The sequence below is a fragment of the Simochromis diagramma genome, unplaced genomic scaffold (assembly GCF_900408965.1).
Source record: "Simochromis diagramma unplaced genomic scaffold, fSimDia1.1 OVJJ01000091.1, whole genome shotgun sequence".
Lineage (NCBI taxonomy): Eukaryota > Metazoa > Chordata > Actinopteri > Cichliformes > Cichlidae > Simochromis > Simochromis diagramma.
Genome location: NW_024386901.1, coordinates 1,435,012 through 1,454,870, shown reverse-complemented (window position 1 = coordinate 1,454,870; position 19,859 = coordinate 1,435,012). Strand labels below are relative to the sequence as shown.

At 40.8% G+C, this 19,859-nt stretch overlaps 1 protein-coding gene across 3 annotated transcripts in view; it reads left to right on the top strand.

The window, feature by feature from the left end:
- The window catches only part of zmym2 (zinc finger, MYM-type 2), a 32,366-nt gene extending 28,946 nt beyond the window's left edge, over nt 1-3,420 (top strand). For all 3 annotated transcript variants that reach the window (XM_040034654.1, XM_040034655.1, XM_040034653.1), the window contains exon 25: nt 259-3,420. In XM_040034654.1, the coding sequence (XP_039890588.1) occupies nt 259-493 (235 nt within the window). In that variant the 3' untranslated portion in view covers nt 494-3,420. The remainder of the gene's footprint in view (nt 1-258) is intronic.
- Nucleotides 3,421-19,859: the final 16,439 nt, after the last annotated feature.

The window sequence follows — 19,859 nt, the reverse complement described above, 5'->3', positions numbered from 1 at the left end:
CATCCTGAACTTCAGTGTTGACTCTTTAAAGATGAGGACTTGCTATAAATTAATGTCATCACAATTTTCTCCTAACTGTTCAAGAGGAAACTGAAACCAATACATGCATTCATTTTCTCCCTCTCCTGTGCTCTTTTCCCTGCACTTTTCTCCCTTTTTCTACAATATCTCCTTTTTGCTTGTTTCTAATACTTTTCTTTTTTTGTTCCTTCCTTCCGCTTGCCATTTTTTTCCTCCTCCTTACCTGCCTCCCTGCAGTCCTCTCCCGTTGCAGAAAAGTCTAGATGTGTTTTATGTTCAGCCGGATCTGGACTGCAGCCCAGATGACCCGCTGTGGTTCAGCTCCACACCGCTGGACCGACGAATCCTGGAGAGCCTCCTCATCAGAATCCTCCTCGTCAGGGACATTTACTCAGACAAACAACTTCTGGAGGAAAACACGGAAGAAAACACGGAGGAAGAGGGTGGGGGTGAAACAGTTGGAGGGGAGTAGCAGTTGCTTGGACTTCTGTTCGTAGAGTCTGCAAAGACAGGAGAGGAGGGGGACACGTAGGGTATATAGTAGAATGTCCTCTTCACCTGTCTTATCTTGTAGTCCTCGTTTCCCTCTTCACTGACTTGCTGTTTCCTCCAGGTGAGGAACATTTACAACAGAAAAAGCAGAGGCTGATTAAAAGTAGTGGTCAACAAGCAGCCCAAACTTTTACTTCTGCCTCAGAGAGGAAGCTTGAGGAGGACAGGCATAGAGATGAACTCCGATAAATATGAGGATGAGAGGGGATGAAGAGCTTACTGTCACAATTAAATCAGGTAGAAAACGTGTATTGACAGTTATATTTTCATGACAGAATTTTCTGTTGTGCATTTCCATGGAGTCTGAGTGTGTCCATTATGCTCAAGCAGCGTAAAAACATTAAAGATTCGACAGAATCCCACTTTTTAAGAAGTTATAGCAGCCACTAGGAGACCACAGGGCAGTACCAAGCAACACAGAGGCAAAGGGACACAGTTGAAACCAAAATTACCACCCAGAATGGGAAGACAGCAGGAAGAAGTGCTCCCCAGCTGTGCTGTTCAGAATCCCATCGTTGAAGCAATTGGCAGTTCAGCTTTAAAACAAACAATAAACACTCCTGGTTCCAGTTTAGCATGTCCATGTCTGACAGAAAGATCACAGCTTTGACCGCAGACATCTTTTCAGTGAACGTAAGGGTGTCATTTCTGTGTTCAAGTAACATTTGGTTTAGACCTGAGATTCATGCTTAAGTAGAAATTTGGTGTTAAAGTGCAGTCAGACTGCTTTTAGCCTTGTGACGTTTTCACCCATTCAGTCACATCGCTAATGGCAGCAGTTGGGTGGAGAGCGCTGACGTTTATCCCCACTGCTGCTCGAGTTGTTTACACACACAAGTTGTAAAACAAGAAGACACAGAATCGCCAACAATGGGGGGACCTTGAGATTTTGTGCAAAACACAAACACTGGGTAAAAATTGGAAGTTGGAGCAAATGTCTCTCGATTCATTCTGAAAATGAACATGGACTAATTAGTGTCTGACTGCACTTCTGTGTCAGTTTCCTTTCTTGTATTTAAGTTGGCATCACACAAGAATCACTTTCCTGCTTTCCAGCTCTGGTCAGACTTAACCTTTGACAGGGCAGATGTGTTTGAGTGCGTTTTTTTTTTATTTGTTTTTGTCGGTATTGTAAATGTGTGCCACCAATGATGTCAGACTTTAGGTGTGAGAAATTTTCCCTGCATTAAAGTGGAATTTCAGAATGTCCAGTACGTGTGAGAATGCAGCACAAGATCAGCACCCTTTTTGTCCCATTAACTGCGACCTGTTGTATCCCACATGTTCATTATGGGCCGCTTTCATTCTCCCATGAACCCACACGCTGCTCTTCCTTTGTCAGTACTGCTCTCAGGCTAAAACCGCTGCACCACAGGGGGACTTCAGCTCACAAGGGAAAGGAGTCAGGACTGATCCCAGGACAGGAAAGGGTCTGACTCACTGCGGTGCGGTGGAAAGGCTCCCTGCCAACATGCTGCGTTTCTTTATTGGACATTAGGGAAACCTCCATTCATGCAATGTAGCATTACATGCTTACTAAGCCCAAATTGGGTTGCTTTGACGTGTAAATATCTCAAAGGCGAGGCGCTTGTTTGAGATGGAGACGACACAGAGGAACACTGTAGTTTGGGATAAAGAAAACGAATTTGAAAACCCGCCTCCTGAGAAGCCTTGTTCTGTTTTTGTTTTTTTTAAATACAGCTGATTATTTATTTCTCATTTTATTAGTTTGACTGTATCCTCTTTACACATGGGTTTGATTTTCTTGTTTTTAAGTGGGGATCATTTCCTCCTCTTGCCGTTCATTGAAAATTTGCTGCAGACCTGCACCCTCCCTGCTCCTTCTCGCCCGTTAAAAGAATTTTGGTGAATGATGAAGGCCGTGGATTATACAAAGTTTAACAACCCACTGTTTGCCCCTGTGTTTGTATTTGTAGTTTACTTTCAATTTAACTTAGTTTAAGTGCTGAGCATGTGTTAAGTGTCCTGTTCTTTGCTTTTGTAGAGCGGTAACACTGCAATGCAAAAGCTTGCTTCATGACATGTAATTGGTTAATTTTTTTTCTTTGGTGAACTGAACTTGTTTTTTAAGTTTTTGTTTTTTGTTTGTTTTTTTGTTTTTTGTTTTTTTAAACTTGTTCTCCCTTTTTACGATATAAAGTTTGATTACATTTCATCAAGTAAAAATTACATTTAAAATTCCAGGTAATATAAGATTTGGAGTTGAATATGAGATCGTGTAAAAGCTTCCACAGCCATTCCTCAAAATATAAGGAATGTCCTTTTAATGCTGAGTTTGACGTTTCCATGAATGCAATCAACATCTCAAATATATCGCTAACCTAAAACTTGTCCTCGTGCACAATCCACATCACACCCACCTGACTGAAGAGGATTTAACTGGTGAACAAAGTCAGGGAATACACTTCCAGAGTTTTATTTTCCCAAAAGAGCAGGTGTTCCTGTTCATTTGTACAACTGTTTGCATTTGTTGGGCTGAAACTGCAGCATGACATTTCAGGAAGAACCGTTTGTATTTGGATGGAGAACACTGGTCACAATTTCTGACTCCAGATCAGTGTGCTTAGAACATTAATTTCGTCTGTGAAAGTTTGAAACAGACCTTGGATCAGAGGACCCCAATTAAGATGGCTGACTCATAGGCAGCAGCCAAATATGCCACAGGTTTGGACCTACAGAAGATGCTGTGGCTGGCTTTAATGCCTAATGTGAATGTGCCTATCTGTATATACTGAAAGTGAGTGACTGTGACTTGAGTCTGATGCTATGTGTGTGGGCTGATATGCTGATACGGTCATGTTAAATAAAGAAGTCATTTTCTAACCAGCTTCTTGATTGTGTTTGGATTTATACACACAGATGCGTTTTTTTTTTTTTTTTTTTTTGCCTGTCCTGTTTGGCTCTTTTGCCATCAGAATTGTTGTCTAAAGGCAAAGAAAGATGCCCAACGGATTTACTTTACCAAATTGACCATCCCAGCCTTGCCATAATGGTCCATTTGATTCGCCTTTTATTGTTTATTTTATTTTCACTTACTGAATACGGGACAGACTTGACTGGGGGAAAGAAGGGGAGAAAGAAAGAGGGAAAGAGAAACAGCTGAGAAGAGGGACGGGGGAGAAGGGCAAAAAACAAAAACCAACAGAATGAGCAGAAAAAAAAGAAAAAGAAAAATGCATCTATCGATCACCTGGATCACCTGCTGAGAAAGAAACAAGAAAACAAGCAGAAGAGAACAAGAGTAATAGAATAAACAGCATCACAATGATATATGGGAATATGCCAGTAAATACTAAATATTAAACATTATTGTGCAGCACATAAGATCAACAGAACACAGTGTGCTTTGAGGTAGGAGCCAAAAAGGGTGTAGTTTGTGGGTGTGATCACCCGTGTGTACACCTGTGAGCATGGACGCGCTTGTTTTTTTAAAAGGTTCCTTCATGTAATGATCTGCTAGAGGGTGTGGGGGGGTCACAGCCCTGTCCTCCAGGGCATGAAGCAGGTATGGAGGAGATCAAAACTCCAGACATCCAGAGGCCCCCAGAACACAAGAGACCAAGGAAGACCAACAGAGGGGCAGCCGCGCCACTGTCCCAGAAAGAGCTGAGGAGAGTCCCAGATGAGGGTTCACTCAGCAGCCGCAGAGCAGAAGCCAGGGGGAGTTGCAGTGACGCGCCCGTGAGCTCCGCCGGCAGCCAGCTGTGCCTGAGTGACCGAGCCCCAGGCCGAGAGGCCGGGGGCACCCCACCTCCGAAGTGGCCCGAGCGAGCCCCAGGCTCCAGGCCCCGATAAGCGGCCGCCAAGGAGTGAGCCGGTGTGTACCTGGACGCCCATCCCCGGACACAAAGAACCACCAACGCACCGATGTCTGAGGGAGTCCGCCACTGGCAGGGGAAGTGGTGGTGGGGGGAGATAGGCCTCCAAACCTTGGAGGGCCTAAGATGTCCCCAGAGAGGTGGTGCCTGACACCCAACCTGACATATAGACACAGAAATACAGGCACACACATATACAAACATCCATTCCCACCCTCATGCTCTCATATGCACTTACTCCACACTCAACCAACGTGAAGACAGACATAAAGAGACGCTGTACACACAATCACACTCCCCAAGCGTACTCTACGAACCGGGTCTAGGTACCCTTGCCCCTGGAGGGGGGAACTGCACCCAGACCCAGGTGGTATACACACAGATGCTAAATGTAGAGAGGTTATTATACTGTTTTTATAAACAGAGTATTTAAAATTGTCCTTTTACTAGAGGTGAGTAAAACATTTGTTCTTTTCTAAGTATAAATAACTAGCATCTTTATTCTAAACTAGAAAGGTCAAGTGTTTAATTTAATACACTTTGCAGTATACTACAAAGTCTGGAGCTGTGGCTTCAAGGCGCTTGGTGCCTGTCGCGGTGCTAACCCCAAACCAGATCATGGACACCAGAGGGGAATGGGGCTGTGAAGCTCATGGAGTCCTATTAAGCATAGTTAGCTTGTGGGACTCTAGAGGCAGCTGACAGGTAAGGTCAAGGAAAAAGTGCTTTGGTCAACACTGATTCTGTTGATAACTTTAATGGGCAAAATGTCTAGACGAAGCCAAGTGGCAGAGGATTTCCAGTTTGCTGGCCTCAGAATCCTATCTCTGCTCTTCACAGACGATGTGGTTCTTCTGGCCTCCTCAGGCAGATGACTTCCAACAGGCTTTAGGGCAGTTTGCAGCTGAGATAAAAATCAGTACCAGTCTGAAGCCATGGTCCTCAGCCGGAAAAGGGTGGAGTGCTCATTTAGGGTAAGTTGCTGCCCAAAGTGAAGTATTTTAGGTATCTCGGGGTCTTGTTCACTACTGAGAAAAGAGGGCAGGAGATTTACAGATTAGTGCAGCATCTGCAGTTACCCTGTTGTGGTAAAGAAAGAACTGAGTGTAAAAGAAAAGCTGTGGACTTTTACCAGTCAATCTACCTTTACTTATCTCCACAAGGTTTGGGTAGTCACTGAAAAAGAATGAGACTGAGTATGCAAGCAGCGGAAATGACTTTCCTCTGAAGGAAGTTTCCTGGGCTGGGCTGGCCTCTCTCTTAGAGATAAGATGAGTTCAGTCATTCAGGAGGGGCTCAGAGCAGGGCCACTGCTCTTCCACATCGAAAGGAGCCAGTTGAGATGGTTCAGGGATCTGACCAAGGATGCCTCATGGAAACATCCTAGATAAGGTTTTTCAATTCAATTCAATTTTATTTATATAGCGCCAAATCACAACAGCAGTCGCCTCAAGGTGCTTTATATTGTACAGTAGATCGTACAATAATACATACAGAGAAAAACCCAACAATCATATGACCCCCTATGAGCAGGCACTTTGGCGACAGTGGGAAGGAAAAACTCCCTTTTAACAGGAAGAAAACTCCGGCAGAGCCAGGATGTATCTGCTGCTGTCCCCACAGTCCAAATCTAGATAAGCAGGAGAAAATAGCTCTGATGTGTGATTAAAGTTATCCTTTAATGTCTTTGAGAAGTGTATATCATATTATATTTTAACTTGATGAACTGACCTATTAAAGAATCAGGGTTACCTGCGAAATCTGCAAAATAGAAGCAAGTAGTGAGCAAAGGGGAGTGAAAATCAGACAAACCTTTTGACTATACACACTACAGGGTCACAAATATGTGGGTATCTTGAATCTTGTATGCAGGATGTTACTCTTTCGTAACATAATCCTTTAAATATCTATCATGGTCACCTAAACCTGAAGTCTGTTGAAAGGAACTACTGTTTCCAGTTTGAAAAAGTTAGACATTTTTACTTTTAAGACTTCTTTAACAGTTTCGACAGAGCTAATCTGAGAGCTACTCCAACAGTTGTTGAGAGGTCTTCTGATTTGGTTCGTTATCCTAAAAGTCCGTCTCTTTTCAGTTTCTTCCGCAGCTGGATGACTTTTGCATCCAGAAAATCTTGATATTCAGGGGGTTGGGAAGCGTATCTGTAACCGCAAGGTCGCCGGTTCGATCCCCAGGCTTTCTGTCCTGGTCGTTGTGTCCTTGGGCAAGACACTTTACCCTACCGCCTACTGGTGTTGGCCAGAGGGGCCGATGGTGCGATATGGCAGCCTCGCTTCTGTCAGTCTGCCCCAGGGCAGCTGTGGCTACAACCGTAGCTGCCTCCACCAGTGTGTGAATGTGAGAGTGAATGAATAGTGGCATTGTAAAGCGCTTTGGGTGCCTTGAAAAGCGCTATATAAATCCAATCCATTATTATTATTATTATTAATTCATTCTCACTTTCTCCTGTGCCACTAGCCGGCACTCAAACCAAATATTACCAACATACCTTTGGTTTGTGGTTAAAGAGCAGAATATATCCACAGCATTTGTTTCCAAATAACTTTAGCCTGCCTGTATGTTGCTTCGAACATTCTCAGGTTTGATATCTTTGTATAATCATCAGTCACCTACAAACCATAGTTAGTTTGATTTTTACCCACAGTTTAGAGAGTTGTGCTCTGGAAATGTCAGCCAAACAATTACTGACCTGCATTACAAATCCTAATGAGCTATTAAGGCCTAAGAAATGAAAGCACTTGGACATTTTTGTAGAGGAGCCACACAAAAATGTAACACACTGCATGTCGACCGAGAGACCCTCTTCCTCCATAAACAAGTGTAACGCTGCCTCCACACACTCCCTAGAAATGCTATTATCTAGAGACGTAGTTTGTGCTCAACAGACAGCTCTACACGGGGGCCTCTTCACCGTGTTCTGACCTTTTTCGCTATCATGTCCCATTTTTACAAGGTGCCAGGTGGACATGACACTGAGGCAGGGAGAGTTATCTGCAAGATGACAGACAGCAGAGGAGGAGGAGGTGTGGCTTGTCAGCACCCGGGGTCAGCGTAGGGGCCGGGGAGACGAGCCTCAGGGTCATAAGACAAATTGGCCAGCACTCTGTGCGCAGCTTTTTAGGGTACTTGAAAGGTCGGATGTACCAAGCATGCTGGATAACCTGCCTGGAGATTTAGGCTGTCCCAGTGTCTCCTGTCTCAGGTCTGACTTTGATGTTAAAGTCTGTCTCTGTGGGAACTTCTGCAATATTCCTTGTTTACTTACTTTGTTTTGAATAAGACCACCCATTAAAAATAAGACAGGATTTTATGACTCAGGGTGTATGTTTGAGCCTATTTTTACTAGTGTAGAATATAACTGCGACTGTCCATATGATATAAAACTATACTAAAATGTAATAGAACAGTCATATGCCAACAGATCATGCATTAATTTAAAATAAAATAATTTTAATAGAAAAATGCAGGAACATACACCTTGAGAAACTCTTGGGTTGCTTTTCCAGTTTCCTTTGGATCATTAACCATGCGTACTGTGACTCGCTGAGCACAGAATATAGTCGTGTACACTTCAGATTACATCCTGCGACTTCTATCAGCAGTGATATCACAAATAAACAGAGGTGACCCAGCTCCGGTCGCTGTAGCTATACATATCCATGCCACAACATAGTCTCCACCATGTTTGATAGATAACACAGCTTCAGATCATGACCTGTTTCTCTTCTTCTACATACTGTTCTCTTCTTATCATGCTATTTTTTTCAGACCCATCCAGATTTTTTTTTAGCTCTTTTCTCCAAAGTCTAATCCAGAGGTGTGAAACATAAGGTTTGTGGGGCCAGAATCGGCCAAAGATTCCAGTGTGCTCACTGGATCAGTTTATAAAATGTAAAGGAGGGTTTACATTTTTGGACTGTTAAATGTGTTTTAATACGTTTTACAGCATTTTCTGCTGATTAAGACAGCCCTCGTTATGAGGGATCAAAACTTCTCGAGTGTAACCAGTGGTTTGCACTTTGTTCTAAAGGCTCTATATTTCCATTCATGAAGGCGTCTCTTGTTATTAGACGGTGACAACGACACGCCGACCTCCTCGAGAATTTTCTTGACTAGTTTAGATATTTTGAAGCTGATTTTCTTAACCATGAAAATAATTCTGTCATTGTGCAACTTTAGTTGTCATCTGTGGTGTCGCTAAGCTGACCAATGCATTCCTTCTTTTTAAGAATGAACCCGATTATTAATTTGGCCACTGTTAAAAGGTTTTTGCAGCCTAACCTTGGCCTTGTTCGCTTGCACTGACATCACTTTGGATGTCATATTGAGAATTTCAAAACAGCTATCAAATACAAGTTTAACACATGAATCAACTTCAGATCTTTTATCTACTTATTTTGTCAGGGAACAATCAGAGAACCAGCCATTAAAGTGTTTATTGGTCATCTGTCCAATCCCTTTTAAGCCTCTGAAAATGGAGAACTGTGTACAAAAACATCAGGTTGAACCCTTTTTCATTAAAGTTCAAATTCTGCACTTCATTCTTGATTTTAAATCAATAAATTGGTTCAAAATGCACTGTGGTTGTGTAACTGTCCAAATACTTATGGAAATGATTGCATATGAATATAATAAAAGTGCCAAATGTACTACTAGTTTAATTTTGTGCAGTTCAGTAATATCCAATATCACCCACATAGTGTACTAAATTATCAGCAGCACTCTAAAGTCTGAGTAGAAAAGAGCAATGCGTTTTCTACTCCAATGGGGGGCACTGCGCTCTCGTTGTGAACCCGTCCCCAGAGACTGCTGCGTATCCCATGGCTCCTGGTTCATCAGCAGACCCATAATCACCAGACTTTTGTTAAATTATAACACCCATCATTAGCTGTGGGACGAGCTGCTGCTTTGTCCAGCTTCCATGTCAGGAACCCACGTCCGACAAGAGGTTCATCTGCTGCGGATGACGCAAAGCAGCCTTCCCTCTGCCCACCTCTTCCTCTTGTTCCTCCACCCACAGCCTCGCCTTCTCACCCTCCGCACAGAAAACTCTAATCTTTAAGGGAAAATAAAAGAAGCATTCCCTCATTTCACCTTGCATTTTTCTTCTTCTTCTTCTTCTTTTTTTTTTTTTTTTTGAAGTGAGGATGGGTGGAGGTACAAAACACAGTGACAAAAAACCAAAATTTTTGAAGAGGCATGCTTTTTTCTTTCTGTGCTATCTGTCAGAGTTGGCCAGACTCCAGTAACTTGCCCCATTGATCGAAAGCTAAAAGGGTTCGGTGAGCCCACACAGCCAGGCCTGCGAGGGAGCGTGGTGGGTGTAAAAACATTTTTTCACCCTCGTGTTTTTTTTTTGTTTGGGCTCAATCCCCAGCTCTGTCAGGGGGCATAAAGAAAACGCTGTGCTCAGCAGGGTCATGTAGGCGAGGCCCGGGGGGTAGACTATAGGTGGCGATTAGGGCCTCTAATGTGCAACGAATCCTCTTCGAATCACATGATATGAACTAATGTCGCCATTTATTGATAAAACAACAGCGCCTGGGAGGCAAGAGCTGCTGCTCTGTGTGTGTGCGTGTGTGTATGTGTGTGTAGTATACAGCTGCAAAGAGGACAAGAGAGAAGGAATGGATGACAACTGCATTTCTCAGGTTGTGTGCCTCAACACATGGCACAGGACTGGCTGAGGGATGGGCAAGAGTTTAGCTGCGAACGCTTGGATGTGGGTTAAAGGGCAGCACAAATATTTTACTCACACACCTACAAAAGACGTCTACTGATTCTTTTTTTACTTAAATGTTATACAAATTTCCAAACTATGGCTGGGGATGTTTGGAGTACATTTGATAGACAACAGCTTCAGACATACACACAGACACAGGTTAGTGTAATTATGGCTCCGACTGCTGCTGTGGGTGAGTCGGAGGCTCGGATGAGGTTAAAATTCAGATGGCTCAATCCTATTTGGTAAGTCATGGTGGGCATTGACTGCACAATCCCCTCAGTGCAGTCACCAAAGTCCTCTTTTTCCAAATGCCCACTGGATGACACAGTCAGTGTAGGGTTTAGCCTTAAAACCGCCTCCCAACAGCCCCAGAATGTCCTGACTGTACATATGAACAGTTTCACGCCTTTTTCTTCAGAAATTACTAAACTTATTTGTGTCCAGCTTCTAGAACCCACCTTGGAAGTGCCAATAACTGCAGTTCTTTGAATGGCCGCTTGAGGCTGACTTCAAAACGAAATCATTCCCCGTCCCTGTGTTAAAATGTCCAACTTTAGAGAAGAAATAAACATGTTTACAGCCCTGTACAAGAAATGGTTTTTGCTTTTATGGTGAAGTTCTCTCTTCTCTTTAGGTATTCAAGCTTAAAGTTATCATTATTAGAATCATGACTACTTTGACTGCCTAGTCTGCTTCTAATAATGCAGCGTAGGCAGCTGTCCACAAGGCTTCTCCACAATTCAGCCCACAGATGATATATATTACTGTGTAAAAGTCTTTAGGCACCACTTATTTCTTCGTATTTAACTAGGAAAATGTGAGGATAGGTGTAGCCATTCATTGAAACAGGTGCAAATATTCATGGAAATACAGGATGTAAGGCAAAAATGGAGTTTGAAAACTCTAACTCTGGTTTGAGCTCCTTTATTTTTCAGCACTGTCTCAACTTAGGGAGCTTTCCTGTAATTTATTTAAGTAATCTTCAGAAATATTCAGATTTTCTGAAAGATACATGGATGTTGGCTGCCTTTTGTCTCATTTACTTCGTCAATATTGTTGAGGTCTCTGGGGAGGCCAGTCAAGGACTGATTTGTCACTTGTGTGTTTTTCTATCCAGGTGTTTTTGGAATCATTATCATGCTGAAAAATGAAGCCGCGGCCAATCAGATGCTTTCCAGATGGTTTTGTACGGTGGATCAAAAATCGTCTGGATTCGTAATGTAATCAACTTTGACAAGATCACCAACACCACGTGGGTGAAATGCAGCCCCAAACTATGACAGAGCCTCCACCATATTTATGGATGGTTTCAGACACTCACTGTTGTACCTCTGTTTTGACCTCCCTCATACATAGTGATTTCACATTTAGACTCATTACTCCACAAGACCCGTTGACCTGATTTGTTTCTATTTTATGTTCATGAAACTATGTTAGCTCTAGCATTTTTTGTTGAATCACCTAAAGAAATAGAAACAATTGACATGTTTTTACGACAGGCTGTTAGTGACAAAGTGTTTAAAGATACAAAGTAAGTGAAAAAGCAGCAAATGCCCAACTTAAAACTTAAAAAGACCTTTGGCACATTCCTGGGTTGCTAAATATACCAGCAGCTCATCGGTGGTGAACTTCAGATTTGAATTTGTACATTAGTTCAGGTATCAGACACATGTATTCTTTGAAAACACCTCGTCTGCTATATTTATTGGACACTTTCTCTCTCAACCCTCTCATCTCTAAAGTCATTTGTGGCAACAACAAAAAGAAGAAGAAGATTTATTTTATGGGGACTTGCTTTTTGTCCACAAAAGGTAGCCCAGTCTCCACTATGTCACTGTGTAAACAGATTTAAGTTCTCATAACATGAGTAATGCAGTACGCCACTGTCCTTTGAAGCCAAGATCACTTTCACCTCTCCCATATCGTCACCAGCAGCAACTCTCCTCTTCCTCACAGTAAAAGTTGATATGAAACAGGTCTGTTGATCATGTAAATGTTCTTGTGACTTTAGTGTAGTTTGATGCTAGCTGAAAGTTTAAATGCATAAGTATCCTGGACAATATTCAATTCAATTCAATTCAATTCAATTTTATTTATATAGCGCCAAATCACAACAAAAGTCGCCTCAAGGCGCTTCATAGATACAGAGAAAAACCCAACAATCATATGACCCCCTATGAGCAAGCACTTTGGCAACAGTGGGAAGGAAAAACTCCCTTTTAACAGGAAGAAACCTCCGGCAGAACCAGGCTCAGGGAGGGGCGGGGCCATCTGCTGCGACCGGTTGGGGTGAGAGAAGGAAGACAGGATAAAAGACATGCTGTGGAATCATCTTTCTTTCCAATTTTAATACTGGGTTTAAATATCTGCACAACTTTTTATTATTCTTGACACACCAACGGGGCAAATCTTCCACAAAACAAATGATAAATTCATGACAGAAAATATTTTTATAGTTGAAAATCCTCAGGACACGCCATATAAATAATCTGCTGTGGTCTCAAATGACGCCACTCAGTCACTGAAGGTTAAACATTTGACTTTTTGTCAAAAAAGGGAGTCTATGTAGCCATTTGAGGGAAACTTTAATGTTGATTATTTAAAGAAGAGGGACAGACAAATGTTTTCAGTATCAGTCACTGGGTGATTAGAGCAACCTGCTGCATTCAGGAGCCAGGTGGAGTCACCGAGTTGCATTGTGGGTATCATGTCCATGCCCTTGCCTGGCCTGTAGGTGTCCCCGCAGAGCTGAACCCCCCCTCCCGCTGCTTTCCCTTCACATAACTGTCATAATAGTTTTTCTCCCTGTGGAGCCCCTCCCTTCATTGTATGGACAGTCAAAACAAGCCACCCCACATGACTACAAAGAGTAAGTGCTGCAACATTACATCATATATGGTATCAGGAGGCACTGAGTTTATGGAAAAGCGCTGTGTTTAGGTGAACTGTATGTTTAAAATGTGTCAGCAATGTTTGCATCAGATTTTACTAAATTCTTTGTTTTGTCAAGTCATAGTTAAACAGTTGGTTATCAAAAGGAGTTTTGAAAAGTTATTGAATTCATTTAACCAATTATGGCTTTCAAGTTTAAATGCAGTTATCTGACTACTTTAGTTTTAACAGAAGTCTGATACACACTGAGTCCAAGACAGGACCGAACACAAAGGTCATCACATCTCTACTTGGTTTCTAAATGACCCGAGATGATGTGTACATTTTTATTGACACAAAATCCACCTAATGTGTTGATTCAGACACTATTATTTGTTCATCACTTTTAGATTGATGTTTTAGAGCAGACAAAAGAAAAAAAAGTATTAAAACTAGAGCAACCAGGATACACAGAGGACATTTGGATTCTTAACTCTGAAATCACTGATGTGTCTTTAGTAATGAAACATTAAAATGAGAGACTGTGGCGGACTGAATTTGATAGTATATACATTTTATACATATATATATATATTTCTGATGCTGGTTACCATGGGGTCTTTTGCTTAGATTAGTTAAAAGGATAACAACTATAATTACTTAATTACGTAGTGTAGATAATGTGTGTGACTGAAGCGGCATCATAGAAAGCGGTATAACTTTAAGTATGTGGGGGTTGCACTGATGAAATTTTAACCACAAGATCGCTTATTCCTTTTATTTTGTAATTCTTTGTTAAAAATAACCGAGGATTCGTGATCTAGACTTTAAAGAATGCAGTCAGACCAATAAGTCTGGTACCAAACTAGAAAAGCTTCTGTCAAACAAACCAACATCTTTCCATGAGCCAGCGGTCAGGCCTCCTAGAAACAAATTCATCACACTCCTGAAATACATAAAGAGGGCCTGAGGTATTTGTGCTGTGGACTGAGTGTGAATTTGTTAGGTGATTAAAGGCTAAATATAGCCTCCTGTCTGCCCTGAACTGCAGACTGGTGACTCAGTGACAGACGTTCTTGTTCTCAAGAAGTCACTTTTCCATCACAGGGGCAAAGTGGGGCTTCAGAGTGGATTAAAACCATTATCGTGACCACAGGTCTGAACGTATTTACTTTCTGGATGGATCGTTATTATTTATTATTTTGTTAAATTCTACAAATTTTTACATTAACAGGCGATTTGTAATAAATCAGTGTGAGGCGTTTTAGGTTTGAGTCAAAGTCTGTGTGCAAAATCTCAAAGCTGCTGTCTAAGCAAATAAAGATATTTCTCAAAATAATTTATGTAGCCTTTTCAAAATAAAAAAATAGGAAAATCATAACAAAAAAACAAACAAGAACATATAATTTAAATTTACAGGCTAGCCTTTGGTCGCCCTGAAAAAGATTTCAGCTGAAAAGCGCAGGACTGTTATTGTTGCCTAGTTACCAGTCAACAAAGAACCAATGTAGTTTGCAATAAGTCAAAAAATCTTGTGTTTTCTGCTGGTGAGCTTAATATGATTTGTAAGACAAAAGTAACAAATTCAATCAGCTTTTTAAAAAAGGTGTAATAAAAATAGAATAGAATAGAATCCCTTTATTGTCACTGTACAGTTGTACAATGAGATACATCTGTATGTATAGTGACAATAAAGGCATTCTATTCCATTTTTATTAAGCATAAAAAAACATTTATTTCTAACAAAATTTCTAAAAACATTTCTTTAAACTGTTGGGGATCAGAAACACAAAATGGCAAAGACATGGTCGAGAGAACTAAAACTGTAATTAAGTATCTTCCTTCCATTTGTGCATTATTAACTTGATCTACAGAAGAACAGACACAAAAACAGGAACAACGTGAATCAAATGAATCCTGCTACGAATGTTTGGCCCTGAAGTGGAAACAAAGCCACTGGTGAGTGACGGGTTGAGGCCTCCTGTTAGTCGTGCCAAAAGATCATCTATCTCCCATCACTCTTCAGCCACTGGACCCAAGAGCGCAGCACTCATGTACTGCACTCCCCTGTTAGACACACTGCCAGATTTCTGCACTAAGTAACCCAGTGCTCATTTTCTTACTTATTGAGGTTTTTGGAGTCCTTTCACAGCTAAAGAAAAGAGACTAGTAAACTATGTCTGCAACATAACTGACCTTGCAGAGCTTGTGTTTACAATGAAAAATAAAGATGCTTTGGATTTGCATCTTACAGATATGCATATGAAGAAATATGCTGCGCCAAGAAAACATTGGGGCTTAGAAAATGTAGTCTAATCTCTTATAGTCTCATTAGTGTTGACCTCGCTCATCATGAAAAAACTAACTTTTCTCTATGCTAGTGTGCTTTTGCATATTTGAAACCTCCATTACTTAAAAGTTCATAACAAAATAAAAAGCACTGTTTTGATTGCAGATAGAAGTGTCGCATCAACTACTTTACAGACATCTCTGTTACAGCAGTCTGTGGGCAAAACGCTTGTTTGACATGCAACCACCTAGGAGATTGTTACCAAGGTGATATCACCTATTGGTTTTGGCCTCTCCATCATGATGAAACGTAGCTTTTTTGGCTTCTGTGTTTGTGGAGCTAGAAGTGACCATATTTAGACAACAGATTAGAAAGAATGTTATCAGCTAACACTAGCAAGATTTGTTAGAAAGCTGCATCACTGAACAGTAGGGGTGCGTCGCACTCTTACATATCTGCTGATTAATCCTAATTATTAATGTTATTAAGATGAATGCTTAAGTAAAAGTCTAAGAAATTACTACAATTTCACTCACCCAAACTGAAGTACACACCACACACAGTCAGGTGGGGCACTGGCCACCATTCAAAATTTCCTGGCCACCCTAACTGGCAAGACAGTCCTATGTTGGTAGTAATTTAATAAAATTGCAGAAAACCTGGTTCAAATCCCTGACCTGTCCAAGACTCACACTCTTGCATGTTCTAATATTTATTTGTCTTTCCTGGCCAAGTTTTGCTCTTAAAGTTGACTCCATTCTGGGAGAGTGACTCTCAAGATGCTTCTGCTCACCTCTGCTGAGAATCATTAAAGCAGTGGTTGGGACCTCCAGTCAATCAATCATTCAGCCAATTAAAGCAGATTATTCTAGATTTCCAAATCTTATTTGGTTTTTATATGTACCTATTTTCAGTGATATCAACGTTAATAGCAGGAAATAAACTATTTATATCATTATTCTCTTTCTGTCTTTTTTGTCATATTTTTCAAGTAACCTACATTTGAAAACAGCAATTCTGTTTTTGGTGTTCCACTCCTGTGAAAAGATTCTGGAGGCACTCCTGCTCACAGCAGGTTGTATCAATAAAATGCTTCAAAAGGCACAAACATGATGGAGAGATCCAGTTCAGTCTATAGATGCCTACATCTGGACACCTGTCAGTTAACTCGAGCGTTCAGGCAGCAAACTTCACCCCCCGCAGAGTTGTTATGGAAAAAGAAAACATGAACTATAAAGCTCTTTGGCACTTTAATTTGTCAGCCTGAGGTTGCTGCTTGGTTTGGCATCAGAACAGACTGATTGTAGCCTGCAGCACGACTGCACTTGTGGAAGGAGGAAGAGGACATGTAAGCAAAATATACAGCTGATTTGGCAACATTTAGCTGCAATGCTTCAGCAACACTAGTTTCAATCCAGTTTGATATTATTACAGACATTGACTAATATTTATTAAATAAATACATAAAACACTGTAGCATTAAGAATATGAATCATGTGTGTATATAATAACCACCAAAGGTCCAGTCTGAGCCCAGCGAGCAGAGGTAATGCTAACTGAGCCAGCCACGGTGATGAAATAGCGAAATACCTGAAAATACTAACATCAGTATCGAAAATAACTTCAAATCGAGCTGTAAAACTTTACATTTACAGTTTGAATTCATAGTGAGCCCGAGTAAGACAATGAGCTGCTGCACAAAGCTGGAGTGGGGCCCCTTTAGAAAGGTTTCCTACTCAGCAGTCACTGCAAATTATCCATCAGCTGTTTAAGGTGGGGTGGTTGCAATCGGAATGACCTCCTATAGGAGAAAACTTTTCACCATTGTCACAGTTTTAGTTTGGATTATGGTTCTGAGTTTCACAGACCCGATCAAAGATGTTGACACTGAACAAACAGACCTTTAACGTCAAGGAAGTTTTATTACAACAACTTTACTAGACTGCATCCTCTGTTTGCCAGTTAGAAGACAATAAGAAAAAGGTTAAGCGTAAGAGACACACAAAGCACCATCCAACAATCTAATACGGTCTCCACCAAAGGATTTTACTGATTACATGGTTTACAGATAAGTACACACAATGAAACAGGAATATCATTTACATTTCCATATAATGTAGATAGATTCATATTAATATTAAATGACATGTTTATATGTAGGTAAAGCTGTACGTTAAAGAAATTTGTGTGGGTGTCAGACCTTTTTATAACCTTAAAATTTCGAATGTTTTTAAAATTTTTAAAAGACGTGAATTTGCTTATTTTATTACAATAGATTGATCAAATATAAAGATTTTTATCCAAAATTCTCACTGGACAACTGCTGTGTGGCAAAACCACCCCATGAGGCAGATTTTCGCTAATGTCACAGGCAGATTTGAGGATGTCTCTTGTTGTTTTTTTTAGTTGACACGAGTCACAAATAAACAATTCAGCTTTTATTCTATGACTAAAGCTTTTAAATATCATCAATATATCATTATTTAATATAATTATGCCTTAGGCTAAGCTTTTAGAAACTGACATGTGTACTCAGTGTTGGGAAGGTTACTTTTAAAATGTATTCCACTACAGATTACAGATTACATGCCCCAAAATGTATTTTGTAATGTATTCCGTTACGTTACTGAATGAGAGTAACGTATTCTGAATACTTTGGATTACTTAACATATTATCATGCATTTTACAACTACGTGAATGTACTATTGCTGTGATTTATTACTGTTACTGAAGGTCCGCGGCTCCGAACCATAGTAAAGGGACCTCTGACTAATACGGGTTCGTGTCGGGCTCGTAGCCGAAAAATAGCTTTACTTTGTTGTCTGGGTCAACTTTGCTAGCGAGAGACAGAGAGAGGCGTTGAAAGGCTGCTCCAACGGAACTTATTGTTTCGGTGGAAAACACGAACACAGTGTACAGTCGAGTCTTAATAGCTTACTTACAACTGGGCTCGTCAGGCACTCTTCTTGGCTACAGTGGTTATTATTATATTTACATGCTTCCAGCTCCCGTTTTTGCTCGATGACAGCTCATACTTTTCCACTCGCCTTTTTCTCCCACCTCGCGCTCACAGATACATAACGGGTATGGCAGTCCATTCTCCCTGCAACACGGACTACACTGCCCATGATGCTACATTCTGCATTCTGCCTATTAGCTTAGCACAACAACAACAACAACAACAACAACAACAACAACAACAAAAAGACGCTCTCTCACCCAGGAAACACGCAGAGAGAGAGCGTCACCCTGTAACCATGGCAATCGTAACCGTGCCGCCTGGAACAACAGAACGTAGCTGTCAAACAAAACCCAAACAGTCCTGACCCGCGACAATATGAAACAGGGAAGTACCGCCGTGTAATCAATTAATTTTGACAAAGTAACTGTATTCTAAATACCACATTTTTAAACGGTAACTGTAGCGGAATACAGTTACTCATATTTTGTATTTTAAATACGTAACGGCGGTACATGTATTCCGTTACTCCCCAACACTGTGTGTACTATGGCTCTCATTGGGTACTAGACATCACTATTAATCCTTCAGAAATTATTCAGGACCACTAAAATTTAGCACTGAGATTAAAGGAGTTTCTTTGTAAAATAATTATCATTTGAGTAATATTATGTAAAAAGGTCTATATAAGGCCATTAATTACAACCTCCATTTACCCAAATGTGCATCCCTTCACATTTACTTAAAAGTATTTGAAGTACACATTTCGTTAAGTCCGCATTTTTCTCTTTGTGTGTTTGCTCACTGTGCTCAAAGGAAGTTCACACTGAGCTGTAAATTCCACCCATCAATATCATGCATCGCACAGTGTTGTAAATCCTCAGTTTTTGTAATTGTGCAGAAAGTGTTTGCGGTAGATGTTTGACTCCCAGGTGCAAGACTAACACAGCCGTGTCATTTTAATTATTTCTTGATGTGGTTATGAAGTAACTCTGAGTCAGCGCCACTTTTTAATATTTGCTGTCGGAAGGCAGCGTGAGGGAGTGAACTGCGGAGGGTTGAATGTCAAAGAGCAACAAACAGGAAGCCGGCAGTATGGGAAATGACAAAGGAGGAGGAAAAAAAAAACATACATACATAAAACTGAGGATAGCCTAAAAAGGAAAACACTTGAGAATGATCCTTATGATCTTTATAAATGAGGCAACTACAAGCACTCATGACGGCGGATTAAAATATCTGAAAAAAAGCAAGTTCTGGACTTCATGCATATTTTGTTTTGTCATTCTACTTTTATTAGAAGATATATGACTTCCATCTGACCATGACTTTTAAAAATGTCAGCCTAATGAGTCTATTTGATGAGTAATGTGTGACAACTGAATGTAGTGCTGTTGAGGTTAAGTGGCAGATCAAACCCAGACTGTGCTTCTGATAAAATTCTGATTAAACTGAGTTTAAAGTTTGTAGAATTTGCATTTGTTAAAAAAACAAAGTGTCTTACTTTTTATTGTGTTTACACCATAAAACCAGTTCAATTAAGGGAGGGCTGGGGGGAGGGGGTGTATTTATCCTACTTTTT